The sequence below is a fragment of the Clavelina lepadiformis genome, chromosome 4, assembly GCF_947623445.1.
Source record: "Clavelina lepadiformis chromosome 4, kaClaLepa1.1, whole genome shotgun sequence".
In the NCBI taxonomy this organism is placed as follows: domain Eukaryota; kingdom Metazoa; phylum Chordata; class Ascidiacea; order Aplousobranchia; family Clavelinidae; genus Clavelina; species Clavelina lepadiformis.
The window spans coordinates 7,452,654-7,479,331 of NC_135243.1; the positions used below are offsets into that span (position 1 = coordinate 7,452,654).

The 26,678-nt window shown below is 36.1% G+C and overlaps 2 protein-coding genes across 2 annotated transcripts; one reads left to right on the plus strand and one right to left on the minus strand.

The window, feature by feature from the left end:
• Window positions 1-130: 130 nt before the first annotated feature.
• On the plus strand, window positions 131-2,800 carry LOC143451697 (uncharacterized). The gene is made up of 6 exons (XM_076952413.1): window positions 131-285; window positions 851-925; window positions 1,153-1,210; window positions 1,512-1,847; window positions 2,057-2,323; window positions 2,451-2,800. Exons 1-6 carry the CDS (start codon window positions 199-201, stop codon window positions 2,546-2,548), a joined length of 921 nt encoding a protein of 306 aa, XP_076808528.1. The 5' UTR covers window positions 131-198; the 3' UTR covers window positions 2,549-2,800.
• Window positions 2,707-16,810, minus strand: LOC143451696 (autophagy-related protein 9A-like). Its single transcript, XM_076952412.1, has 18 exons — window positions 16,586-16,810; window positions 16,339-16,447; window positions 16,053-16,208; window positions 15,004-15,145; window positions 14,470-14,585; window positions 13,890-14,067; window positions 13,190-13,401; window positions 12,397-12,507; window positions 11,992-12,142; window positions 11,152-11,286; window positions 9,527-9,706; window positions 8,997-9,140; window positions 8,504-8,602; window positions 7,848-7,926; window positions 4,979-5,101; window positions 4,687-4,817; window positions 3,465-3,839; window positions 2,707-3,303 (listed from the first exon to the last, which is right to left on the minus strand). The coding sequence occupies exons 1-18, from the start codon at window positions 16,689-16,691 to the stop codon at window positions 3,232-3,234; spliced, it is 2,619 nt and encodes an 872-aa protein (XP_076808527.1). The 5' UTR covers window positions 16,692-16,810; the 3' UTR covers window positions 2,707-3,231.
• Window positions 16,811-26,678: the final 9,868 nt, after the last annotated feature.

Consider the following 26,678-nt stretch of genomic DNA (forward strand, 5'->3'; position numbering starts at 1 on the left):
AAAAATCATACTTGGCACATTTTTACCGATTCTTTGTTTGGTAAAATTATTATTTATGACGTATCAATACAATCATATCCGTTACCTAGAGATTTCAAGACAAAAGTTGGCACTTATCAGTTAGAGACAGACTGCTGAGGTTTAGACGTTATTTGAAGCAGAATCATACGGTAGGTGTTAAAATATCATTTTGAAGCAATGCCTAAAGCAAGACGGTTGTTTGCATGTAGTTGCATGCCCAGTTGCTGTGGAATGAGAAGGAAGAGCAAGGTTTACAAAGAGGAGGTAGGGGTTAATGCCTGGTAGTTGGTACCGGTACGTAAAATACACCAGTAGAACCTACCGTGTAGCCTACTAAGTTACTGGATGGTATAGTCTACGTCGTCAAGTAAGCTTAAATAAACTTGACAACTGATAATGCAGTACCATACTGTCCAAGTACAGTCAATTAGGGTAAAACTTCAATCTGAATTGAATTCAATTAAACTCTAAGTACCGGTAGCTAAAATCAACTTTTTGCAGGCCCACTTTCTTATAACCAAACCGTCCATCACAACAGAATGCTTGACCTACCGGTACTTACGGTGAAATAGTCACTTTCAAAATAAAAATATTTAAGCCAGTTGTCGAAGTACGTAGCTTATGGCGGACCGATCACCGGTGACCATGCTTCTAACTTATATAATTACGGTATGGTATAGGGCTATAGGCCTAGCGCCCTAGCCTACAGGCCACGGCTGTGCAACTTAACTTGTGTTAGCCTACTGACCTAATCCATAACTTTGTTTGCTTACGAAACTTAAACTGCACAATATAAACCTAATGTGTTATTTTATTGTTTTTGTTTTAGTGCGAAGATGACGATTTGGGAATGTACAGTGTGGAGACTTTTACTGAGTTATCAGAGACGCATACTTCTCTGCAGGTATAGCCTACAGTGTAAATGTTAAGCCGTATTGCGGTAGAGAATGGCAGCAGCCTATCTAATTGCATCGGCATTACTTTTTGCCTTTGCCCACAGGAGCTACATTACTGACATGTTTTATAAGCTTTGTTTCATGCTAACTACTGGTAGTCATTTTCCGCTTTTTTAAAAACAGTAATCGCTAATTATTACAGTTGATTCAGTTATTAGACTCTTACTTTTTCCAGACTGTTATATCGCTAGATCTTCATGAACCGCCTACTACATGTCCGGGGGATGAAACAGGTACGCAGTTGATATGGAAGAACACATCCAGTGGCGGGATTCACCCTGTTCACACCGGTTTGTGTGAACAGGTTCCGATTTTTAGTGACCTCTGCGAACCGGTTGTTAGCTAGCGTATATATAGGCCTGTGTGTATATCGGTCCCGGGTCAATATGGCATGCTGCTATTAAGAGAACCGGATGTTAAAATATTTGAATCCCACCACTGAACACATCATATACCAAACAAACGGTGTCACTGTCACATTCATCGCAGTTTTAGAGCGTGAAAACTTTTATACGGATTAACCCTGACTTTTAGGTGTTGTGGCTCCAGTGGAAGCCAATGTAATACAGCGTTTTAAAGCGGCATCCTTTGAGTCGGGTGAAGAAGCAGTGAACAAGACGGTTCGTTTTGACTCCAATGCCGGTGACGCAGCCCAAGGAGATTTCATCAAAATGGGCAACCGGGCTTATCGCAAAACACCCCTGAAGCAAACCACTCAATCTACCCTCACAGATTTTGATAATTTCGTTTGTAGCTTTGTTGGATCAGTGATCACTTCCGGGATTTCTTATTATTTGGCCACCTGTAGTATTCATCGTGGTTTGCAAGCGACGATATCAGTCGCGGCAAGCGACAAAAGCTCAGATTCAGGTAATCGTGTGGGGAGCTAGAGAAATAACCTGGGTTGTAATTAGGACTGTGCGCAAACCACTAACTGTATATCGAGAGTTTATAAAATGAAGAAAATAGGCGATACCAAGTACATATAAGTTTTTTTAAATTTCTGTGTTGTTTGTATAGATTGTTTTTCCTCTTGCTTGTTCGAGTTAGTAGCAATATTTGTTGCGTAATATTATTAGATACAGTCATTGGTAGTGAGTCAGAAATGAGTGAAGACGAGGCGGTATCAGATTACGTGGATCACCTGCTAGAATCAGTAACAAGTATTTGCAGCATTGCTGGGAGTGAAGTTTTCGAAATTCAATGCTCAACAGCGCCATCAGTTGAAATAGAATCAGATGAAATTGCTGTAGTTTTACAGCAGAGTCTCATAGGAAACGAAAACCCTTCAGACGGTCCGGTAACTCCACCTGATGACCTTGATCTGTCTAGTAGTGAAACTTCAGGTGGGTATGTAGAATAAAAGCCTAAAGTGGTTTGGGAGTTGCTTTTTTACATTTCACATGTGCACAATTTGGAATTAACTTACTGTATATGCATAATAAAGTCGTTAAGATTATTGTTGTTTGGCAGTTTCAACGGAAGAACTATCCCCTAGTCCATCACTGGAATGGGATAACTATGACTTGAACCTTGTTCAACTCGAAGGTATTGTCACTCCGGTGGACTGAAGCTCTGCGCGTAGCACATTTAGCAGGTGTAGTGGACGTTGTTACCCATTTCACAGTTCTTCGTTCGTTGTGCGGCTGTGTTAAGTTCTTTTTTATCATTTTCTTTGCTACAACGTAGTTGCTTCTTTACGCTTTGTTTCTGTTCTGTAGTTTTAGCATTATACGGTGCAAACGGTTCTTTTTATTGCTTTCGTATTCGAGTAATGCGAAATACATCGTACCCAATTGAAAAATACATTCGATTGAAACGTTTGTTCATATATTCTCCGCAAAATTCGTTTGCCAATTTCGTCACACTGCGATGAAATGTCATATAATTGCATATCTATAATCATTTTAAGTTTGTTTTAGGGAAAAAAGGCTTGCTTAAAATTTATTACACAGACAGCAAGTACAGTAGACGTAACACCGATGAAAACACATAAGTAAAAGCAAATGCTATTATATGCTTTTAAGGTACATTGAAGTATATGTTGAAAGCAGACAGCACAAAATAAGAAGATAAATAATTTCGTGATGAATACAAGGACAAATGTTAATCGACAGATAAAACACCACTAAGTACGACGACAAATAAAAACATGAAGCTCTCAAACGGATAGAGCTCGCCTTGGGAAGCCATCATTACCTGTACCTCAACAGCTGGAAGTACCGGCTAAGACAACAAAGAAAACTGCACGTTCTTACACTTCTGGTGGGCGATAGTGCGGAGATGGAAGCTTTGGTATAGTGACGCTGATTGATGTCTGTTCCGCCTGAAAAATATCAATACGTCAGATGCGATAAAAACTTTATCAGGACATGCGAACACGACCCAAATACTTTAACAGTTGTGCAACTAATATCGCAAAAACATTTCAGCAATTGCAGTTTAAACTGTACGCATCAGAACTGGCAAATAAAGAAATTTCCGTACCTCCACTGTGTGAGTAGGAATGTGGAAGTCCTGCGGGGTTGCATCACTGTCCGAAGAGTTTTCTTCATTCCCGTAAGAAAGAAACTCGGTTGTCTCAACCGTAAGAAAGGGCTGAGCATGAGAAACTTGACTGCTGCTCTTCAAAGCAGCACGTGATTGATCGTCACTCACGCATCCGAAAAGGTCACTACTGGTCAACTCGCCGATAGCTTGGTATCCCTTGCCATAGTGGCTGGGAACATTTCCAGAATCTCGGAGTACAGCGGCGGTTTGATTGTTGTTCATGCCTGAGTAATTGCTTTCGTCACAAGCACGGCTTTCGGCAACAGTTTCCCACATCTGGTTATGTCTTTCGTTCAGTTTTTGATGGTGGAGCTTAGAAAGGTAATTTTTGGTTTAATTATCATGAAGTCGCTAGGTATTCGTGTGTTTGTTGAAAGTTTTAGATACGTTTCGAGGGAAAGTGCCGGTTGCGGTTGAATTACATTTAACAAACACTTCCTGCTATCGTTAAATGTGAAGTGAAGAAATTAAAAATTAAAACGTCTTTCATGGGTTCATTTTGTGAGGCATAACAAGTAAAACATATAGACCTTTTTGTTCAAGTAAAATACAAAGGTTTCAGCTGCTTGATTTATCAGAATGTATAATTAACAGGGTAAACGCATGCTTTCAAAACTTTGTTTGTTAAACAAGTAAAGGACCATTGTTCAGGCATCACCAGCTTTGTATACACTTTACACAGACTTTTGTTGCTTCAAAACAAGACAGGAGAAAGGACATCTCGAAAGATAACACAAAGGTTATTATGAAACATTATTATAAAGGCCAATTTCTAGGTGCTGTAAGTTTTTCGTGTCAAAAATTACGTCAGTGATGTATAAATAAACTGTAAAAGTACGGTAATCCTACCATCGATCAAAAATAGCATTAAAAGCTGCAAATTTATGGAAATTTTTCCAGTAAAAACCTGGTTCAGAAAACGTGCTATGTGATATTTTTCCAGGTCGTTTTTTAAGTGGGCTTACGGCTTATTGTCACGTGACTAAAACTGCTCTTTATAATAATATAAGAAAACTTCTTGGTACTTTTGCCATAAAATACATAGAGGCTTATGCCAGAATGGTGATACAAAATAGTGCATTTGCCCATCAGAATCAAACACAAGACAAACTGACTTTGAAGGAAGTTAAAATTGGCCATTTACTGAAACGCAACTCACTTCGTGCATGTACAGAGCGCTTACGCTCATTTCCAACGACGTCACTGTACGGGTATCATCGCTTGACACAAATGCACCGGGTGATGCATTGACCGGCAGGGATCGATTAAGTGAAAAGGGACCGGATGGACCTTAAAGAAATAAAATTCAAGTTTTAATTTCGCGAAAATATGGGAAAACTGGCTGGTGAAACGTAGTTGTCAAAATAATAAGTTAACCACTTGTTCGTTAAGTTACAATTACGATAAAGCCGAAAACTGTAAACATACTGAGTAATGTGAACAAACATAACCTGGCTGTGCAAGCAGGATGGATGAGACCAATCCATCTTTCACGCCCTCTACCGGTCCTTCACTTGATGTAGCGCCGCGATATACTTCCGCACGCTGATGCGTCTGAGTCACGATGGACGAACCTGGTACAAGTAGAAGTAGAAGTAATTGATAAATATGCGCAAAATGTATGATAAATACTGTATGTAAACTCATGTTTTCCTTCGTCTTTAATCAGACTTTGGTTAACCATTAATCTATAAAGATTTATCACAAATTTCATTGGAACTGCTACGAGTGATTCACTGTGTCTATAAACATCACTAAAAACAAATTGAGCAAAAAATGCTTGAAAAATCGCATAAATTCCCGTATTTAATACAGTATTATACCGTTTATACGACATGTTTACACGCAAAATATTAAAATCATTCAACTGCCACACACCCTTCATAAGACGGAGTAAGGGGTGAAGTATTACGCAATACAATGTTTTGCTTGATGATAAAGAAACAGGCATGAGAGGTATGGCGCACTCGTTGAAATTGAAAATAACAAAGAAATCATTGAAATAAAAGCAACACAGATAAGTGGATTATATGGGCGTATACCCGATCAAAGTTAAGATGAGATTAATCTGTTAATATGGTACCTGCGTGAGGAATAAAACTTATCTCACCTGACCAGTTAGATCGTCTAAACTTTACTCATGACCAAACCGCGCGCTCTTCCAGCCGATTGTTTATGCGTTAGAGTGGTTAGACAAAGCTTCAAAACTCACGACAAAATTTCCCGACGTGAGCGCAAGTTAATAAAACTGCGGTTAAACGTTTGCGGATCTAGTCGGCCAATAAGCGGCAAAAGCTGTCCGTGCTGCGGCATTCAGACAAGTATCTCATTGTCGGCAGGTTTGAAACCCAAACAAGCCACAGAGCCTCCTCTAAAATTGCATGGTATTGGCTCGCACTATCGGTGCTTGTACTTGAGTGTCACTGGTTTGATTTTGGTGTGGTTTAAAACGGGACCCGCCAAATCTGACACGCTATTGAAATATTGAAGTGTAAGTACTTTACATCCGACTTAAGTTTGACAAAGTTATCGTCACTGAGCTATAAAGGAAACGCCCATGCTTAACTTAACGACTTGAACAAATAATGCACACAGCACAGCCTTATAAGTAAGTTGAAGCGCTCAAGTTCACAAAACATAACGCCTTTCACCAAAAACAACGTTGAAACGATCATTACCTGTTACACGCCATCAACTAATGATATTTTGACGGACGGTGCGCAACGCCCCTGTTTGTGGCGCTGGGTGCGTGGGTAAAGATTTTTGTAACTTGATGTTGGCTATCAGTAATGACAATGAAGTCATACGCACTGGGGCGTGTGCAAAACTGGTGATGTTGAAAGATCTGAAAGACGCGTTTTTTGTTGATTTGCCAAAGTCGGTTTGTTGTCTTGACAAGAAGCGAAAAAACTTTCATACCTAGTGTACGAAAAATGTTCGACTGACGTGAATTTATAAAAATACTTGCGCTTTTTTGCGATTTGCAAACCTGAAAACATTTCCTCGAAAAAGTGCAGGAAAATACCAGAAAAGTCATCCGACGTTTAAAGTGGATTATTCATCGTCAAACGCAACATCACACGTAAGCCAAATAAATGGCGATTGCCAAAAAACATTGTTAACTTGTCACGTGCTAACTCATTAGCCATTTAATCAAGATCTCGCCGATCGAATTTGCGTAGGTGCATATATAATATATATGCCGTAGTACAAACGGCAAAAAGCAGGTGAACGTTTTCGTGTAATCAGTGATCAGAACTGCGCTAGGTTTCGAACGTGGCGTACACTTGCTGGTTTAGCGTCAGTAGCCGTCATGCACAACAACAATGGCCGGTTTCATCTTCTCTACATTAATCAGCTTATGTAGTTTAACTGGCACAGAAAAATCTTTCTTAGCAGTAAGTTCGTAAAGAATTCTCCTTTCGTTGGCAAATTTTTCCATATTTTTATCGGTTAGCACGCGATCTAAAGTTCATTACCTGCGTAGGCTTGAGCATGCGGAGGTTTGAATTCTAAAATATGTTGATAATGACGAAAACAAAATAGTTTGAGGTCGTGCGAATTATAGCTGTTGGCGTTCACTTAAACGTCGGATGGAAATGGCACACGGGGTGAAAAATATAACTACGCAATATTTTGATCTTAATTAGGCAATGACGGGATTCTTTCAATTGTGATGTCATAATCGGAGATGCGTAGTGGTGGAGACGAAATCGGCGCTTTCGGGGAGAGTCACAAAAAACCTAATCGAGTTACAAATTTTCGGTAAGTTTTGATCAAAAAGTGATCGTTTAGTGTAAAAAGTTATTTTTATCATCCCTATCGCGCTGTATAGATATAGTTTTAAGATTGCCCAAAGCATGAAAAATTTTTTAGGAAGTCCTACATTCATCAAACTGGGCAATTTCATCTATGCAGTTGTTAGAGAATTCTTCAGCTGCCACGCGTATGACAAGTGATAAAAAAATTTCAAGATAAGCAAGTTCATTGTGACTCATAATCAGCTTTGCTGACGTAAAAATAAATAACGTACATATCGAATTTAAATGTTGTGTCTATACTCAAAGCAATATTAGATAGCCGATAACGTAGTGGTTAAAACTGCCGAAAATTGGAAATTTTAAGGTATGCAGAAATGTTTAAATGGTAAGGCGATCACGAAAATGATACATGATCGTTTCACTATAACTGTATAATGTCAGGGAGAGTCATTTATAAAAAATTTTTGAAGTAACAAAAAACGCAAAAAGTAAACTGGAACGAACACTGGCTTTTGTTTGCAAAAAAAACTTCAGTTAATAACAGAGTAAGATGACATACCTTGCGGATGTGGTTGCTCCTTCAGCGAAATTCCGCTCATTAATGTGTTCCCATAAGTCGGTTGAAGGAAGGTGGATCCCTGAAAGAAGAAAATAATTAATTTTCCTTTTCTCACATGGGCCAAAGAATGCATGTTGTGTCATTGTAACATAGCTAAGTATGTACAGTACCGGTACATTAACTTGAGAATTTATTAAGAACCTTAAATTAGACAAAACTGAATGTCGTGACCTCAAAGATTGTGTTAAACCAGTATCTCCACTTCGAAACTGGTTACGTTAATCTATGGGTCAGTTGCGTAAACCGATTTTCAAAGAAATCCGCGGCTTACTATACGTGTATAACTTCAATAAAACGAATATGTTTGAAGCATAACAATGTCGCGCTACGCTTCTCTGTGAAAAACAATGTGCGATTGGAGTAACAAGGCTTTCAGCGTAGCCGAGAGGCAACTATGCTATATGTTGCGGGCAGATGAAATCCGGTACTTTTTCCATGGACTTGTTAACAACGTATTTTTAATACGTCTGCCTGCCTATATTATACGAAAACTCGCACGCTCAATTAACAACTACTTAAGTCGAATACAAGGCGACGTTTCAGTGGCATTAAAAAGCGTCACAGTACACGTTATGACAAAGCAAACCTATACTTACCATCATACTACCGGAACCGAGTATATTTAAAGATGTCAGAAGTGGATTTGGTGCGCTTTGGTAATGGCTGACGTTCAATGCGTCGTTCTTAGCATTGACCTGGTTAGAATAAAAACCATGGAAATGAGCAAGCGAACAAGATGTCTGAACCTCCTTGGCTGCCGGCAAATAATCATGTACGGCAAATGCTCTGTGGTTCGCTATGAAGACAAGCTTTCGAAAATGTCACCGGACTTAAAAGATAACATAAAATAAAATACTAAGATATATCCTTGACGAAATCGTGATATTATTGTTGATATGACGTCATTTACTTGATAACGAGTGCGGTTTCGGGCCAGTTCTGACGTCAAATGGAATTAAACACTTGCGCATAAAATTTCATAAGCGATAAGTAGCAAACAAAAACAACGCGACAGCCAGCATCAAATAGCTAATCCGACAGCTCGTAAGTCATAAGATAAATAGGAAAGGACCTAATTGGATTATCTACCTTTAAATTAGTCAGAAACTTCTCTTCATCTTCGGGAGCTCGCCATTTCGGGTTTGTCGCGGCAAAATGCATCAACGACAGCTCTGTTTTACCATCGTCAGCCTGGTACGAATGCGGCGGTTCGTCAATGTCCGTGTTGTGCCACTAGACGACAGTAAAGATCTTAGAATTGCCCAAATACCGGGTATAACTGGCTAAAACCAGACTAAGCAACCACATACACATGACCTATATACTCGTCACAGTGGTAATGACTACGATCTTAACGTAATGCGTGGGTTTAGTCCAATTAGGGAAGCAGTAAGTTTTACTAATAAACCTGGCCAGCGTCAGATGCGCATCTTGTAAAACCATGTGAACGTTTTTTGACAATAAGGTTTACGGAAAAGTACAAAGTGCCCATACATATTCAAGAAGTATCAACAAAACACAGTATACCATGGGAGAGAAATTTGGCTTGAAGTGTTCGCTGCATAACTCCATTATTTCTAAGAAACACATTAGGGTTCTGGTAAAAATCTGCCACTTACCCTTGGATCTCCGTGTTTGTTTATGTCGAGTTGGGCAAAAGAGCATACATCCCCAACTCCAGCAATGTCGATAGTGAAGTTACGGAAAAAGTCGACGATCGCCAGAGATCGCTTTCGCATCCAGAAGATCAAAATAAAGGGAGTGAAAATCGGAGAAAAAAGCTCTTCCAAGATGTAAACCTTTGAATAATAGAAAAAAGAAGCGCACATTACTACAGTTTATATGAAATAATAATGCATATTATCACCTCTTTACAAATGGTTTTTTATTACAAATAAACTGTTTTGCTAAAATTTACATTGTCATGAAGACAGTTAAATCTAACAAAAAAGGAATACTGTATTGAAGTTGGTGCAGAACAAAATGGTTTTGCTACTAGCTAGTTGGTTAATAACAGCCATTTGTTTGTTTCAAAAAAAGTGTCGAAAGGCTGTTATAATGATGTATCCACAATTTCTTAAAGGTATATGTTTTTCAACAAGTTAATTAATAATGCACTTGTTAACCAGTATGACATAAAATACTGTTTCAATGAGCCTGTTATTTACAAAAATTAGTAGCAAAATTTTGCTGGTGCTGCACCAAATGATCGATAGTGTAATGGAGAGATCGCTGGACTTATTATTATGGACTTGCAATATTTGTTTAACTTGTAAAGGTGCCATAATGTAAATTCCTTGTAGTGTCCCTTGACAAGGTATAAATGACGCGCGCTCGCTTCTGATTAGCGGTCATAGTCAAAAAAAATCGGACAAAATTTAAAAAAAATGAAAACAAAGTAAGATATGCCAATCGGAATAAACATTGAGAATCTTCGCCAAAGTTTAGTCGTGCAAAGACATATTTCAAAAAAGGGATAAAGATTCCAATACCATAATAGAAACTAACCTATTTTCGCAACTTGAATGAGTACAAAAAAAACAACTGTAACAGGAAATAGCTCGCCAAATTCTTCGTTTGCAAACGTGCGCGGTTGTTGAAACTGGCGTCAAGCCAAGTTACATAACTGACACACGCACTACTTGACCCTTGACTAAGTACCATAATGCCACAGAAGGTTAGGTCAAAGGTAACAGTAATTTTTCAAACTTCGAAAGCATGCTGCCCCAAGTAATAACCAGGTAATGACTAATGAGACAATAAAACATTGTGAAAACGTGCAGGGTGAGGCCGACAGGCTTATGCAAAAGTGATTTACAAACAAAAACTAAGTGAGTGGTAGTAGCCAGAAATACTAGGCAAGGCTTTCAAATTTGTGAACTAATTGAACACATGTTGGTGTTAAACTTAAACAAAATTGTCATAAAACTGATTATGCAAATACCACAAAGCAGCAACAATATCCATAAAGATTACACTGCAATCAGCAAGGTTATCTGTTATATTTATTATTAACCGTTACCTGCTTGTATTCTGATATTTGATAATTTTCTAACTAAAAACGTTATCAAACAACAAGCAAACAAAACTTTTCGACACCAAGCTTACACGTGTAAGATACCAGCAAAATACAATGCTTAAACTTGCAGTGTGTTCATCACTGACCTGTTGTTGATTTTCAAAGTTAAAAGTTAAAGTAATTATACTACATATATAAATAACTAAGAAACAATGGTATGTTTACCGCTTTGTACTGGAAGAGATGAGAAAATTCATCTCTAACTTGATAAGTGTGGGCTTGTCCTCTCCAAAAGTCAGGGGCATAATGCACTTGGGCGACAACAGTACACATCAGCTGCTCAGGACGTAACACAGCGTGCTGAAATAAATATGAACTTGTCAAACAGTAACAATATTGAACTTAACTAATAGTAATAGTTCTACAGCTGTGGCTTCATTCTAAAATTAGGCTACAGTTAGTGACGTCTTCATTTAGTACATACATACATACAGTATGACAAACGTTATATGTTTTGACAAGAAAGGCAACTACGTAGTAATTAAACAGCACTATAATTAGAAACAATAAAAAACTACAGTGATTTCCAGACAAAGTCTGCAACTTGAGCCTGAGTATTTATGCAAACTTATCTGGTAGGTGCAATACTTAGTAATTGTCAACACAAATGGTTGTACGGTGAAACTTAACAAAAAACAGCAATTGTTCTTTTACATTTACAGTACTTCCCGTTGTCTCATATACTGTATCATGTTTCAGATTTAGAAAAACGTTTAGGTTATAGTATTGCAGTACAAATGTGTAACAGAGCCACAAACAAAAAAGGCATAAAGGCGTGTTGCACAAAAGCAGTTCTAAGCAACTCAAAAAAGTAACAAATATATTGCATATTAACTTGAATTCAGAATGCGTGCAAAATGCTTGCAGACTTACCCAGAATGCAAACTTAAGTGAGTGCAAACTTCAAAAGATGTTATGTGCTATACTTTCGATATGGAAAATTTCTATGTTATTTACAATGTTATGTCATGTTATTATGTCACTTGACATCAACCATTACATCACCTCATCAGGTGTCAACGATGCACAGACAGCAACTATAACACCACAGACACCCATGACAGATATAAAATGGGCAATTCTAAGGGAATCTTCATCCAATAAACTTAAAAATACAAGGAGTGCGAGAATTGAACCGGCGAAAAATCCAACATTTCTAAAACAACAGATCAACGAGTTTGTTATTAAAATTTTCCAATCATGTGATACTGTCTTTTAATTCAAGTATAAAACTTTTACTTTATTTGAATTTTTTATCTTTATCCATCATTATGGATAATTGTACAAGAAACAAAAACAGCTTGACAAGTGTCATTATTAGTAAACTTGGATACTAAGCAAGCATATTATCTCAGTTAGTACTGGTGGTACACACAGAAATTCTCCAGTTCAAGCAAAGCACAACCATACCTTGCTACAAGGGAAATGGTGGGTGAGTAAAACGCCTTCATGTAGCTTGACGCAGGCTTGTAAGCACGATTCAATCGAGCTTCAAATTCGTGAGGAAGTTCATTAAAATGTCTGCAAATTATCATAATAAAGATAACTACATATAAATACAATGATTTTTAAGAATCACATAAAGCTATTTTACTCCACAAAGCCATGCTTGAAAGTCTGTCAGCAGCATGTAATAATAAACGAAAAAAGTACACATAAACCCAGCGGCGTATTTAGGATTGCATTAAAGGAGGGCCAAAAGTTTTTAAACACTGGTTTATAATTTTCTATTTATGTCAAATCGTGTACCCCGTCCCAAATGCGTGAAGTGCAAAAATTTTGGGATTTTACAGTTCAAAAAACACATTGAAGCAAATTTGAAAATTAATTGTATTCTCAATTCTCTTATTTATACATACAATAGAGGTCAATTTATGGTGTATACACAATCTGAAACGCTGTATAAAACGATTTTGTACGACAACATGTAACAACAATTTTAAAACGCCCTATACCCATCAATTAAATCTTTTCCCATAGGTTATAGCCAATAAGTAGCTACAAACAAGGAGATGCAATAAACGAGCAGGAAGAAAAGATGAAAAACTGCCAATGGCGCAACAATGGGTTCGTGAGGGGAGCATGGCCCAGTGACTTCCTCCCTAAGTGCACTCGTGCATACAACTTATCAACGTGTTGGTGTCATCCTGTCAAGATATATCATCTACTAAAATGGCAATGTCAATGACAATGCTTCACCTACCTAAGATAAAGTTTTGCATATGTCGACCATTTCCGTGCACCAAACCTCCCTGGATCACGTTTTAGAAGTTCAGCGTAACTAAAAAAGGAATAAAGAACCTGCCACAGAAATATTGCCGGAGATAAAATCAGATTTATGATGCCGAGCCAGAGCAAATTATTGGATAGTTGCCTTGCCAGGTCTTCCCTCCTGCCTTTGAGCTTGTACTCATCCTGGAATTATAACATATCAATTCATGAACTTCAAAACCTTTACAGAAATCATTTAGACTAGAGCTCATGAATATTCTAATCTATTAATTGTAATATTGTCCAAAGAATTTTTTATACAAATCAATTCAAATGATACAATTTTTAACAACAAAAGCTGATAATAGGCACCATTGGCATTGAAACCACAAACATTGTAAACTCAAGTAATTGGGAATCTACAAGTGAAATAAATGTATCGTTGTATCGATTTCAAGTAACATAAGACTCCAAGCATGTAATTAAAATAATAAACTGGCACTGTCCGCACATGACTTTCACCATATTATTCTGAGATCAAAGCGTGTTAACTGTTAACATTGCACCATGGTTGTTCTGTGAAGTTACAGGCATTTAATTATGAAAGAAGCAACATAGCTTATAATGCTCATTAAAAACCAAGTTTTGACTATGATATCATAATAGATAATAATCATAGGAAATTGTATTACCTTCATGTGATAGCTGTTTGCAAATATGGCCCGAGGTCCCCAAAAAAATATTAGTTCCATATTGTATTTTAGGCTTTGAGTAAAAAATACAATATCACCTAATAACGGAAAATTCATTCTTGGTGGCAAAAGACCTTTGTTCACCATTGCTACCATATAATTCTTGAATCGAAGAATCCTGCAATTCAATATCAATTTCATTAAGTGTTTTTGTATGCTCCATAGTCCTTTCTGATTCAGGTTACTTTTAATAAATTTGGTTTCTCTAAAAAATGCTACTCACTTATAGTTATATGCAGATTTAATATACTGCAATATTGAGATTATTACATGGTAACTCATACACTATATACAAGCAAGCTAAACCATGTACAAATTGTAAATGTCAGCTGCAAAAAACAAATAAATCTAATCTTAAGCTAAATATTTGGCCAAGCCAATACTTGGTCAATTCCTAGTTACTAGGACAAAAAATAATTCAAAGATAAATTATAAAACACAAACTACAAAGAGACAGATCTACTAGAGCTGTTAAATGCAAGCATCTCTTTGTATATTAATGTACACATGAATTAAACACCTGTTGTAAATGTCCAGTTCTGTAAGCTGTTGCTTGTGAATGCACATCTGTTGTTCCTCCTGCACAGACATCAGTCTTCTTTGAATTTCATGCCAAGTTAAGTTGTCTAGCTCATTCTAAAAGATCGAACAGGATGCATTAAATTTGAATTCATAGTAATACAAAAGTTTAAACAACTCAAAAAATTAGCACAAGGAATGTGATATATACAGTGTTACGATATAAAAAAACGGAGGATGGGAAACAATTTCAGATTTCAAGCAAAGAATGATTTTCGTTTCAGAATTTTCAAACAAATCTATCATGAATATATGCTGGCAAAAAAGAAGCTTTATAAACTTGAATTAGGTTGAAAACTAGATCCACCTTTTTCACCATCTTAGAAAACACATTACGCCATGCAACAATACTGTTTTATAAGTTTATATAAAAAGCAATACAACAAACCTGGTTACCTGGTACCATCTACTGCTACAATATAACTTATGTTTTGAGTTTATTTAAGACAAATATGAAAATTGCAATTGGTTATACCTCTTTCACATGTAACGCCATCCTGTAGAAACGTCGAATATCGAGAAGTTGGATAAGATTAAAGACTATTTTGATTGCTTTCAGTAACCAAACTACTAATGCAATTATTAGCAGAAATGAAAGCCAGGTATGGTTCCCAATCCTAGTAAAACGAAAGTAGTTATCAAAACACAGGATAAACTAGCAAACACACAAACACAGGATCAGCTAGGTATGAAAAGCACTAATTTTCATGTCACATTATTAATGAAAAGAAAAATTGTATTTCATCTTAAGATATGGGATAAAATATTCTGTATCAGTAAAATATATCACAGTAGACTTCAAAGTTTATTGTGAAAAAAAGACATTCACGCACTAAAACAATAATTAATTCGAATATCGCATATCCACCGACTACAAACAATGACCCCAGAATTTTTTCCTACATGGACGTTTTGGGATACTGGTTGCCAAATCTAAAGTTGGTAAGAATTTTAGCTCGATAAAGAGCTCATTGGCCAGACTAATCTTCGCAACCTTATTTCAGACACAACCATGTGCTAATAATGATAAGACTTAAGAGGTCTGCATGGGTTTTGGTGAAACCGATATAAAAAATTTATCAATTTATGACTTTATTGGTTTAAAGTCGTTATTTTTAAATAAATTAATTATCTATAGAAATACCATATTTGGCAAAAATTGTTTCAAATTCATATGTGATCACTACATATAAACTAATAGAATTCATTGTAACAAATTAAATTCGTACTTGCTGTCAAAAATGCTTATATTGGCTAAAATATTAACTACAAGCTATGTTATTGAACTCATTGTTAAAAAATTGAATCCTATTTACCTCATAAAATTCAATCCCATTTACTCAACATATAAAAAACTAGAGTTACTCTCGGCTAGGTTTATCAAATTTTCAATGAGTTAACTTAAACAACAATACCAGTACACATTATGATATCACAATGATTCAAATATGAACTAGAAAAGGACGCCGAGAAGCAGACCTGGATGTGTGGCAAGCTAATTCTTAGAAATATTCTTATTAGTACCTTTCAGGACAATCTGAACGAAATATATCTGTGAAACCGACTTTTTCAGTTGTGTTGTTTGAATGAAACTCAGGTGGAAGCTTATCCCCAAACAAAATATTGTAGTCCACACAGACAGCCAACAAAGTGGATACCACAACAACAAACACAAATTGTCTAAAAAGAAATATAAAAAAAATTTGAAAAGATACAAATTTTGGTACAAAGTTAATGACATGGCCCTCGAAAGCATACTTTTCTTCTTGACAAATCTTAGTTTTGTAAATGTATAGTATCTTCAACTTACGCAAGTTTGAAACACTGTTCTAGGATTATATACAGAAAACCGTGCTGTTGATGGTACTGATAAACACGTACAAAGAAATTATCAAGATCTTCTATGTGATGCCATCGTGCTGTAAAAGCGCAAATAACATGAATTTTATAATTTAACCTCAAAAGTATAACAAAGGAATTACGAATAAAAAACACATGGCAATCAAAATAACATAATAATAATTATAACATAATGTATTTTAAAATAATATGCATACCTTTATTGGTATCTGGCACAGGCATAAGAAAGGCACCTTCATGGCATCCATTGTCTTCTTCATTTGGTGAATCAAATTTGTAATAGCTGGTATGAAACTCACTCATTGGTTTTCAAAATATCATATTATTCAAAACACTTGATACAGATAGGCAATACTGTACTGAAACTAGAATAACAGCTGAAAAAACTGGCCAAAATTGTGCTGTGATTCAGGAAAAGTTTATTTATATAGGATATCATACTGTATATTTAGAAAAAAGTGCTCTATACAAATGCATACATTAGATGTCATTATTAGCAGCAAGCCGGAATCTAATCATAGTAAATACAGGTTTGAAAAATAAAAAAAAGATTCTTCTTAAATGTTTTACACAAAATTGGAAAACAATTTTTTGTAACATTTCACTTAGAAAATTCTTGCTAAATGCTAAATTCTTTGTGATTAATTCTGTATGGCTGATTTCTTTTTATGCATAACACATATGCTGTTGTTGTAACAAATGTAATAAAAGGTAATATCCCATAGTGGAAAGTGTGGTATCTGCATAAGATCCATCAACGGGCTCACCAAACTTCTTTATTTTCACACCGATTTATAACAAATTACCAAGAAAAACTGATTGTTTGAACGCCAATTTATAAAAAATTAACAAAGAATTGAGGCTTCAGTGTGCGACCTCACGCCAAATTTTGCGTCCTTGCACGCATAATTTTTCTTTGAAAATAGCTAACTTTCCGGTCGGGATAATCTTCAAACTGTCTTTGACTTCGACAAATTTTGGCATGATCGCTTGCACTAAAGCCTTCTTTTTGTTTGTTTATTTTAAACCACAGTCCAAGCAAGCAACCAACTTTGCCTGGTTCGTTTGTTATAAATTGGTGTGGACAAGGAAAGGATCAACATGCACATGGGAGAAAAACCCGACGCCAGTCAGGGAGTCTGACCGCGAGCTAATTTGCGTAACTGTCCTTGCACAGGTCTGAACCAGACTCTCATCCTAAAAAAATCCTACATTCAAATTTTATTTTTCCGACAGGTTTAACATTTTATGATGTTAACAAACTAAAAAGTAACTTTAGTTTCTTCCTTAACGTTCTATACTCAGTAAACTCATAATAGAAGCAATTACAGGTTACACCAAATCTGTTCCATCTTACTCACAACGCAAAGACATATAAGTTTCAATGCTACATTGTCTGCCTGTATTTGCTGGGTAACTGTGATGTGCAATAAGTAAAAGATATAATAAAAGTGATTGTGATGCAGTTAGAAAACAATGTGATTGTGAAAAGTAGGCTTCAATACAAAGAAGAAAAACAGCAGTTAGCTTTTATAACCTTTCGACTCACACAAATTGCGCGCAGACTCTCGTGAGGGGAATGACGCGAGTCGCATTTGGACTCGCACCAAATTTGTCGGATTTTCAACCCTGACGTTTATGTGTCTAACAAGTGGGTGTCCCAGACTTTCCACAATGGCAGTATGGCCTAGTTGATAATATAAACTGCTTGATAATATCCTTGCAGCTTGGGGAAAACATTATTTCTGAGTTTTATGCAATAAGACAGACTGGAAAGTTTGCTGTTTTTGGGTAAGAATTCCCCTGTACAACACGATGAAACAATAGCCATCATATGCATAATTAATTTATATCTTCCGCTTATTACCTCTTCTAGTATCTTTCCAATGTGTACTAAGCTTTGCAACAAAACAATTATATATCCTATTAATTATGAACAAATTAATACAAATTTCATCAAAAATATTGTTGCTTTTTTGTAACAAATTTATTAATGTTAGAACGCTGTTAGTAGTTATCGTTTTTGTTTTATACCGGCATTATATTTATTTCCATGCAGAAATGTTTTCGCATTGCGGCATTGAATTGCTAAAATCGCAGCATAGGTATGGTATGGAACGTTTGTATGATACGCTAGAGATCTCCGGCATGGCGAAGGAGCCAATATCGTTATGCTACTGGCGTACATAACAGCTTCGGCCTTTTTGGTGTATTGTCACAAGATGTCAAAAGAATCACAAATACAAAGATTGCAAGTGAAATGATATTCCGTTTAGCCTAGTTTCATCTCTTGACAGTTATACAGACGCATAGGCCTATATACCCCTCGCAATTTCTCGATATCTCATAACCAGAACGAAACCCAAAAGTAATAGCCTAACAGGGCAGTCAGCCAGCAGGGTCAATTTTAACATTGCTTTCCCATAGGTTATTGCTGTGCATTCTTGACGTGCAGTACAAATGCAGCCTTTAAGAAATGAGCCAAAGTAGATCAAGCATTCCAGCCAATTTATATCAGTTTTGGCTTAAAACCCTCCAAACTCCAAAAACCAAAGACAAAAAGTCTATAGGCTATAGGTGCAGATTAAAGCTTTAATTTCTTTCTTGTCCACTTCGTTGCTTCGTCTTTAATCTTTATAACCAGAACCAGCAAAACTAAACATGTAAACTTATGTCAAATAATTTCATGTCATCCGATTGTAGAATGATTAGGCTAATCTACCTAGACGAGCAAACCTTCAAATCACGCCCTTCGCCCCTTCACTCTTTGATTTGTTTTCATGTTGTGATTAATTTTTATTCGTTGTTCACCTGATCTCTGTTATTGTTAAAGGGTTAAAGGTCAAGTTATGGATATCAGGACAGATGAGCACAAAGAAACTGTTGCCGACATAGCTTTATTTTAAGTATCTACAAAAGATTGACTTCAAATTTAAATGTAATATATTTAACCTATTTTATAAAAATATAGCAAATTTTGGACATGCAGTATTATAAACAAAAAATTTTATGATTAAGTTTTTGTTTGTTGCTCGTTTGCTTTAGCGCTCACACACTTTAGAATGGGATGAATGAAATCGGTGATGAAAGTTGGTTCATCTTAAATACTGTATAAAGTCATTCAAATCAAACATCGAAGACGTCCCGGTTTCCTTGAACAGTTTCAATTTTGAAAGTTGTGTGGTATGGTACCAAGTATCATTATTTTTATCCTAGGACTGAGAAAATTCTTCACGTATGTCAGGATAGGTTTTAAAGGTGATTTCATCACTGTTTTGACTATTGAGCTTACCTGATCGACTGTCGATTCCTTCCACCAATTACATCCGTAATATCGACATTGTTTTATACAGTTACAACAGCACCTCGCGAATACGTATTGTTAGCTTATTGGAAAGACGGCTTTCACAAATAGGATGGGCTATTTGCCTTCATAATTGACAATAACGTTGCATTGTATTTCTGATCTATCGCCAATATTTCCTCTTGGTAGTGTTATCGTATAACTTATAAAGCGAACTTACAAGTCTAGCGCAGCTAACCAAAATATAAGCTATCTTACACTAACCCAACTATGGAGTAAATGACAGTAACAGCAATGCTCTATAACTAATTACTATAAACGTCGCAGTCATTCGAAATAATTAATTCGGCTTAGTCAAACACTGGTTTGACAATTCCCACAGCTCTGAGCTGTTTAGGTCCGACCCATTTTCCTCCGCTGATGTGGTCAAAGGAACAATAAAACATAAAGTGGGTTATGCGCGTACAGAAAAAAAATTATTAAAAACGAATGAACGATTTAACTGAAGTGTTGAATTGTTGTTGTTGTTGAATTGAAGCCAACCGAAGTAGTTAGTGGAACTAAAGTGCAGCAATAGCCTGTACTGTCTTCAATATCCAATTGCACGTTCCCTACATCAGACTTCCAAGAAATGGCCACCTGTGAAGAACTTAGTGATCTTTGATTAAAGGTATTGTCTTGTGGATTATTTATACTGCGTAAAAGTAAAACACATCATACAAAAATATAGCAAAAGAAGCGCTTGCTAATTATGCAAATAACCGCTGACAATAATAGCCGCAGCTAACAACAATGGCAGCATGAACACAGCAAGACGCCGCCAAATCAACGAAATGCTCAATTTCGACTCTGATCATTTCCATGTTTTCTATGTAAAACATCATCATTGCCTTTGAAATTGCAAACAGAAACTTATTCAAGATGAGGGCGTATAGTCCTGTATGTTAACTAATCCTTTAGGAAAGATTTTGTAAGCTGTATTTTAGTTTAAAGTTGCTTTCGTGCCCTACAGTACACAGAAATTACGTTTTGCTTCATGCTGCTGTAGGCTATATTAGCCTGGCCCAAAATAGATCATTATTGTTACTATATATCTACTCTGCATTCTAGATTACAAATTAGGCTTGTTTAATGCTAAATTTCTTTTGGTTTTATAAGAGACTCCAATAAAAATAGGTATAAGTAAGTTACTCAATAAGATGTTGGTAAACTCACAAACATTATTATAAATAACTACTATAATTATAAACGTAATATTTACGGATATACATAAACCCTTGTATGATTGGAAGCAACACAAAGCCTCGGGTGAGCATTCGCATTGAAAAATTGACCAAACCAATCGAAATCTGTTGATTGATATTGGTCATGTTCATGTTCATGTTCTCAACTCGTTTTTTAAAATCCATTTAACAAGTGCTACTCTACGGGACGTATAGTCAAAACGGAGCGCTAATTTACAAGCATCTATACAGTACAGTAATGTACCGCATCTTATGATTTTAATCCAAAGTTTTGTCAGTTATAATTAGCCAAGTGAGCTTAATTTAAGCATTGAAGCCGTTGGCGCTTTCAGATAACCGCAAGCGCAGAAGGATATAAGCGAGCTTTGAAAGTTGATACTTTTCGTATTTGAAACAAATAGGCCTAAGAGCTTTGGACGATCTTTTTACGAATTTTATACCTTGATCAACGTATGTCTTATATAGATATGTATGACTTGATCTTGTGAAACAGGAAAACATTTTTACTTTATACTATATTTATAGACTTAAATGATATAGTTTTCTTGTTGTTGTTAAACTATAGGTGAAACCGATTCAGCTGAAAAACCGGATAAATTTAAGTAATATTTCATCGTTTCTTATGACTTAACACGAAAAACTTTCGTCTTTTTGAAATTAGAATCGAAACAGCGACGCAAACAGTTACATTTCAAAGAGCAGCGGGTCCCAACCTTCCCAACCATGGGATCCCTGCTCATAAAAATATTGGCTTGGAGACGCTTCGTCTGCGCAAACTGCAAACCTGACGAAAAAGCACCTCGATATTCCTTCCGGGGAATCCCAAATTTTTCACTGAAAACTCCTATAGGGGTTTATGGGGACCCCGTTAAGATTTAAGAGCATCAAGTCATATAACATATTATTTCAAAAGAAAACTTTTTGTATAACGGTATAGAATAGAAAGCAAAACCAAACCATACCTTGGGCTAAAATATTACAATTGTATAAGTTGTACGCATACGTCACAAAGGAAACTGGTGTATACATATATACCAATTATATAGGCTTATACGTCAATGAATACGATCATCACGAAGAGACTTAATTTATCGGAATTTTTATACAGTTTGTCATGATAGTTTAAACTTTTTTTACCACCCGTATAAACGTCATTAAATTTTTGATTTAGACGAAGTTTCTTTTTAATTTTGCTATAGGAGAAATAATGTTTGAAGAATCTTTTTGTCATGACTGCCTCCGTTGCTTCTTGAAATTGATACGTGTGATTACACACGATTATTTTTAAACATAAAAATGTTAAATTTTTAATAACAGTTTATTCGTCAAACATTTCTGAAGATCTTTTAATCATTTGAATGCCTGCCAGAGGTCTTCGTTATTTATTTTTCTTCGTAAGAGCCTTGATTTCGATAAATGCATTTAATGAATACATTTTAGATCCTACATACACACTTTAATTGAAGAAAATTTTTCTAGCCATTATCTCCACGTGAAGTCGCTTTAGCTTCAAAAAATTGGGGTTGTATCCCAGCATGCTTGCTGACGTGGAGCGGTACGGTTACAAAAAATGTCTAACGCCTGTTTTTAGAAGTTATTCGAAGACCCCTGTGATTTAAATTGCATAATATGTTGACCTTAACACGTCATATTTTCAGTTTATGCTTCAAGTCGATTAATGTCAAGTTCGACAAGATATTAGGGCGATTTCTTCCTAACGTTTTTTACGATATAAACCGGTTACACAAAAACACAATATAGACACCAAACTTACCGATCGCGATCGGGCCCATTATTGCGTATCAAAGGGTCACCGCGGCAAAGCCAATTATTTCATTAAGGCAGGTTTTAAAGGTGCCGGTGAGACGGAGAAGGCTTGCAAAAAGCACACGAATCGGCTGACCACAGTTACATTTAAAGTTTTTCGTTTACATTATCCTCTACGCAAATTAGGAACATTCTCTGGCCTAGGATTTTACTGTAAACTGGGTTAATATGCCCGCGTTGTATAAATCAAGAGGATATCGAGCGTAAATAATCCTGACTCAAGCCGCATCGCCTTCTATGGTACTTAACCCCTTAATTTACCGGTGAAAAATTATCCATTCCAGCCGGGTGGAAACCAAAGGCCGGGTTAATTGAGCTAAAACCTAATTGACTGACACGGAGCGTGCAGCCTTACCGAGAAAATCATTGGGTAGATAATCCTGTAGTTATGCTTTCCAAACTTTGACTAAATAAACAAATTTATTGCTTCTACGAGTGTTAACCAAACAAGGTTTGTTTGATTAATAATCGTTTTGTTACTAATTTGCCAGCATTACCAACGAGCCGTACAAGGGTATGTATACAACTATGAAATTTAAGTCATATTGTTCTCGCTATGGAAAAAAAAGTAATTGATGTGACGCAAATTTCACAAGGCTATATACATAGGGTAAATACGTATCGTAATACTGGGCAAATACATTTTCCTTTTATGAATGAACGGCCCCAAAGTATTGATAGTGAAAAAGCTTTGTGTCGGTTTATTGGTGGTTTAAGGATTGGAACAAAGCTCACATATCAACATCAATAGCACGAAGTTCATCTTTCGAGTTTAACTTGGTAAATCTATATCACATTACCTCGTCTTGCGTTTTGCATTGTGATAAGTTAGTTCATTACTTTGTACCGTGGTGCAGCAACTAAGAAGATATTGTTTTTGTCTCTGCTAAACAGTTCGTAACAAAGCAAGCTCGTCTTTGATTTGGGCAACAAGTGTTAGCGCAATCAACCAGCACTTGCAGCTCTAGCAAAGATCCCTTCAAAAGGATTTATTTGCTCAAAATAATCATCTATTGCTTAAGCAGCGTGAACTTGTATCTCGGTGAAATGAAGTTGTGCAAATGACTGGCCAACTTCACACGTTCCCACGACCTCTTATACGACGGAGAGAGATGGCGACGTTTACCAGACGACGTTTTTCTCTGTGCTCAACTCAATTTAAAACAACAAAACTAGGATAAAATCATAGCTGTAGCCCCGTTCATGGCGATGGGTAAAGAGCGGAAAACCGCGGTTGTATTAAATTCACCATAGAAACTAGACCGAACGCCGTAGAAACAAAATAAACTATCGTAGAGATAGATACATGGGTATTTAAGTCAACTCGATGAGAAATTGGAACAATTTTAATCGATTTTTGTGCTTTCCTTGGTGTCTAATATGGCGTCCGTTTTCAAAAAGCTGAATTAATAATTAAAAATTTTCTAAAATCCCGCTAAGGGCTAATTGATTATTATTACATTGTTGATTAAATAAAATACGATGGGTTCGTTTTTTTTCGCTCCACTGACGAACGCAACAAGTTTTACTAAACCGCAAGTCAACCGGGAAAACAAACTTAATTTTGCATTAAACCTTAAATGGAAATATTACGCTACTTTTAATAAACAACTGACGTTAATCACAGTCTGGTACTTCCTCAAATTCGCTCTAAAAAGGCATCCATCTTAATGAACTATGAAATCGAAATACAAGTTTGAAAACGCAATCTGTCTCAATTCCTACAACCTAGCCAGTACAGGTTGAAAATGATTAATTAAGTTATGCTGTTATACATTCTGTGCGTTTATCTTTCTTGAAGGCCATAAGTAGATTTTGCTGTTTGAATAAACTTTGCCTTAAAAACGTTTAAGCAAAAACTGAATTAATGCTTCAGAATATATAGCGACAGTTTGTTTCATTACAGTGCAAAACATTTATCGAAAAAAAATAACTGGTTTGGGTAAAATCTATGCAACAAACAAACAATGAGGTCATATGCATCGACAAGTCGTTGTCAACGTCATTCATTTAAAATTTCTCTGTGCCTAAAACAGAAGTTGACTCATTACAGACTCAAACAAACAACAGAATTTCTCGTTCTTAGTCACAATAGCATTGGTAGCTTAAGATTTTTTGACAAATAGCATTAACCAAATTACCGGTCCCATTGCTAATTGTGATTTGTGAGTTTTCAATCCCGCCATCAGCTTTTTCAGCACTAACCGGAATTCTATGCTTAACGTTTCAGCAAAAAAAGACGTAGGCTACTAAAATTAAACGAATCGATGTTGAAAATAGAGTAATTTGTGTAATGCAAAAAATAGGCTTATATCACAATTTGCTAAACCTATCCATGCATCTAAACTCGATTCACTTCACAGGTGGTGTATTGTGCTTCAAATTAATTTCTTTTAGTGTGTAAAAATCACTTTTATAATCAAGTCGTTCACTGACTTGTGATAGTATCACGATGCCACAATAATATTGTTAACAGTAAACGTTGTGATGTCAGAATATTTCTGCAAAAAGCATGTACCTACTTCCTACAAATAGACAAAGAAAAAAAATGGTGAAATTATACTTTAAATATCTTTGAAAAGGCTTGAACAAATATTTGCAGATAAATTTTCAGACGTTGCCTGAGCAAAATGGCGGAAGCGTTTGTTTGACTCACTCAAAGCTCATTTCAATAAAATATTTTTTTTTCTTTCTTGACTTTTCTGTCTCGCTCTTAGCCAATTAACAGTTTTGCTTGGATCACTTTTAAGTAATACTGTAACTACATACATATATTGTACATTTCAATTACCATGACGTAGCCTACCTGAGCGTTTTGCGCCGCAAGTCGTTCAGGTCATATACCGAAGATGAAAAAACTTTGAACAAAAGTTTTTAGAGAATATTGGCTTTTGCATTTACTCGAATGACTTATCTTCCGCTACTTTCTTGAAAAGACTTCAACAGCCCGTCATACATAACTTACATTAATTTTGATAAAAAGGGAAACTGGGTTGAATTGGAGAAATACAAAAACAACATCCAATTGAGCAACACGAAACTTTGAAATGTACCCGTTTCTGCATGAAATATTTAGCACTTTTTATACCACGATGTTTTTTATACCTGTTTAATCACACGATCACTTAAATAAAAGCTCTACAGTAGCCCCAGAAACAAGCGTTGAAATTAAGTTTTCACAAATACAATTTCATAATATTTTGATTAAAAAGTTTTTGATTTGTTTACCCAGTAACTTCGGTTGTTCCCTTTTGACTGGAAATTCAAAATTCCCGTGCTTGCCTTTTGCTCCAATCATAAACCTGAGCAAAGTTTTAGAATAATACTCCTTTAAAACATTTGAGATCTTTTGTGATGTCACAAAGATGTCGCAGAAGACGTTTTTGCTGAGATTGATTAGTGGATCTAAATATTGCTGCAAATCAATGCAGGTTCTTTGATAGCTAGCTTTAGGTAAAGGTATAATATAAGCTGCCAAAGAACGAACGAGAAAGTCAAGAACGCCAGTTGACTGAAGTGGCACCCTACAGTTTGTTATCGAAAGCATTTGTAAGCTATGTCGGCCTACTACTACCGTATTATGCTGTTGGCCTGGCATGACCTGCATTGTGTATCGGTTAAAAAGTCAACTGGCTTTTGTTAAGAATAGGCAGTTCTGCTTCTGTTCTGCACCAGTAGAGCTTAAGCTTGAAGCTTGAAGCTTTAGGCTATTTGTTGCACTTAAGGGCACCTGAAAATATACAAAACAATTTGATTTGCATTTCTTGATTGTTTGCTTATGGTCAAAAGTTCTACAGAAAAAATCTATGTAGTCAAGCCTATACGACTTGTCAACATAGAGAGCATTGTATACCGGTAAGTGATAGAAAGATATTTCTGGTTTAACGCTTCCAACTTCTTGTTTAATGATAGAAT

Coding starts and splice junctions, on each gene's coding strand:
- LOC143451697 (XM_076952413.1), top strand. CDS start 199: ATGCCTAAAGCAAGACGGTTGTTTGCATGTAGTTGCATGCCCAGTTGC. Junction 926..1,152: donor AGACGCATACTTCTCTGCAG/GTATAGCCTACA, acceptor TACTTTTTCCAG/ACTGTTATATCGCTAGATCT. Junction 1,848..2,056: donor CGACAAAAGCTCAGATTCAG/GTAATCGTGTGG, acceptor TAATATTATTAG/ATACAGTCATTGGTAGTGAG.
- LOC143451696 (XM_076952412.1), bottom strand. CDS start 16,691: ATGAGTGAGTTTCATACCAGCTATTACAAATTTGATTCACCAAATGAA. Junction 16,209..16,338: donor GAACAGTGTTTCAAACTTGC/GTAAGTTGAAGA, acceptor ATTTCTTTTTAG/ACAATTTGTGTTTGTTGTTG. Junction 12,508..13,189: donor TATGCAAAACTTTATCTTAG/GTAGGTGAAGCA, acceptor GATAATTTGCAG/ACATTTTAATGAACTTCCTC.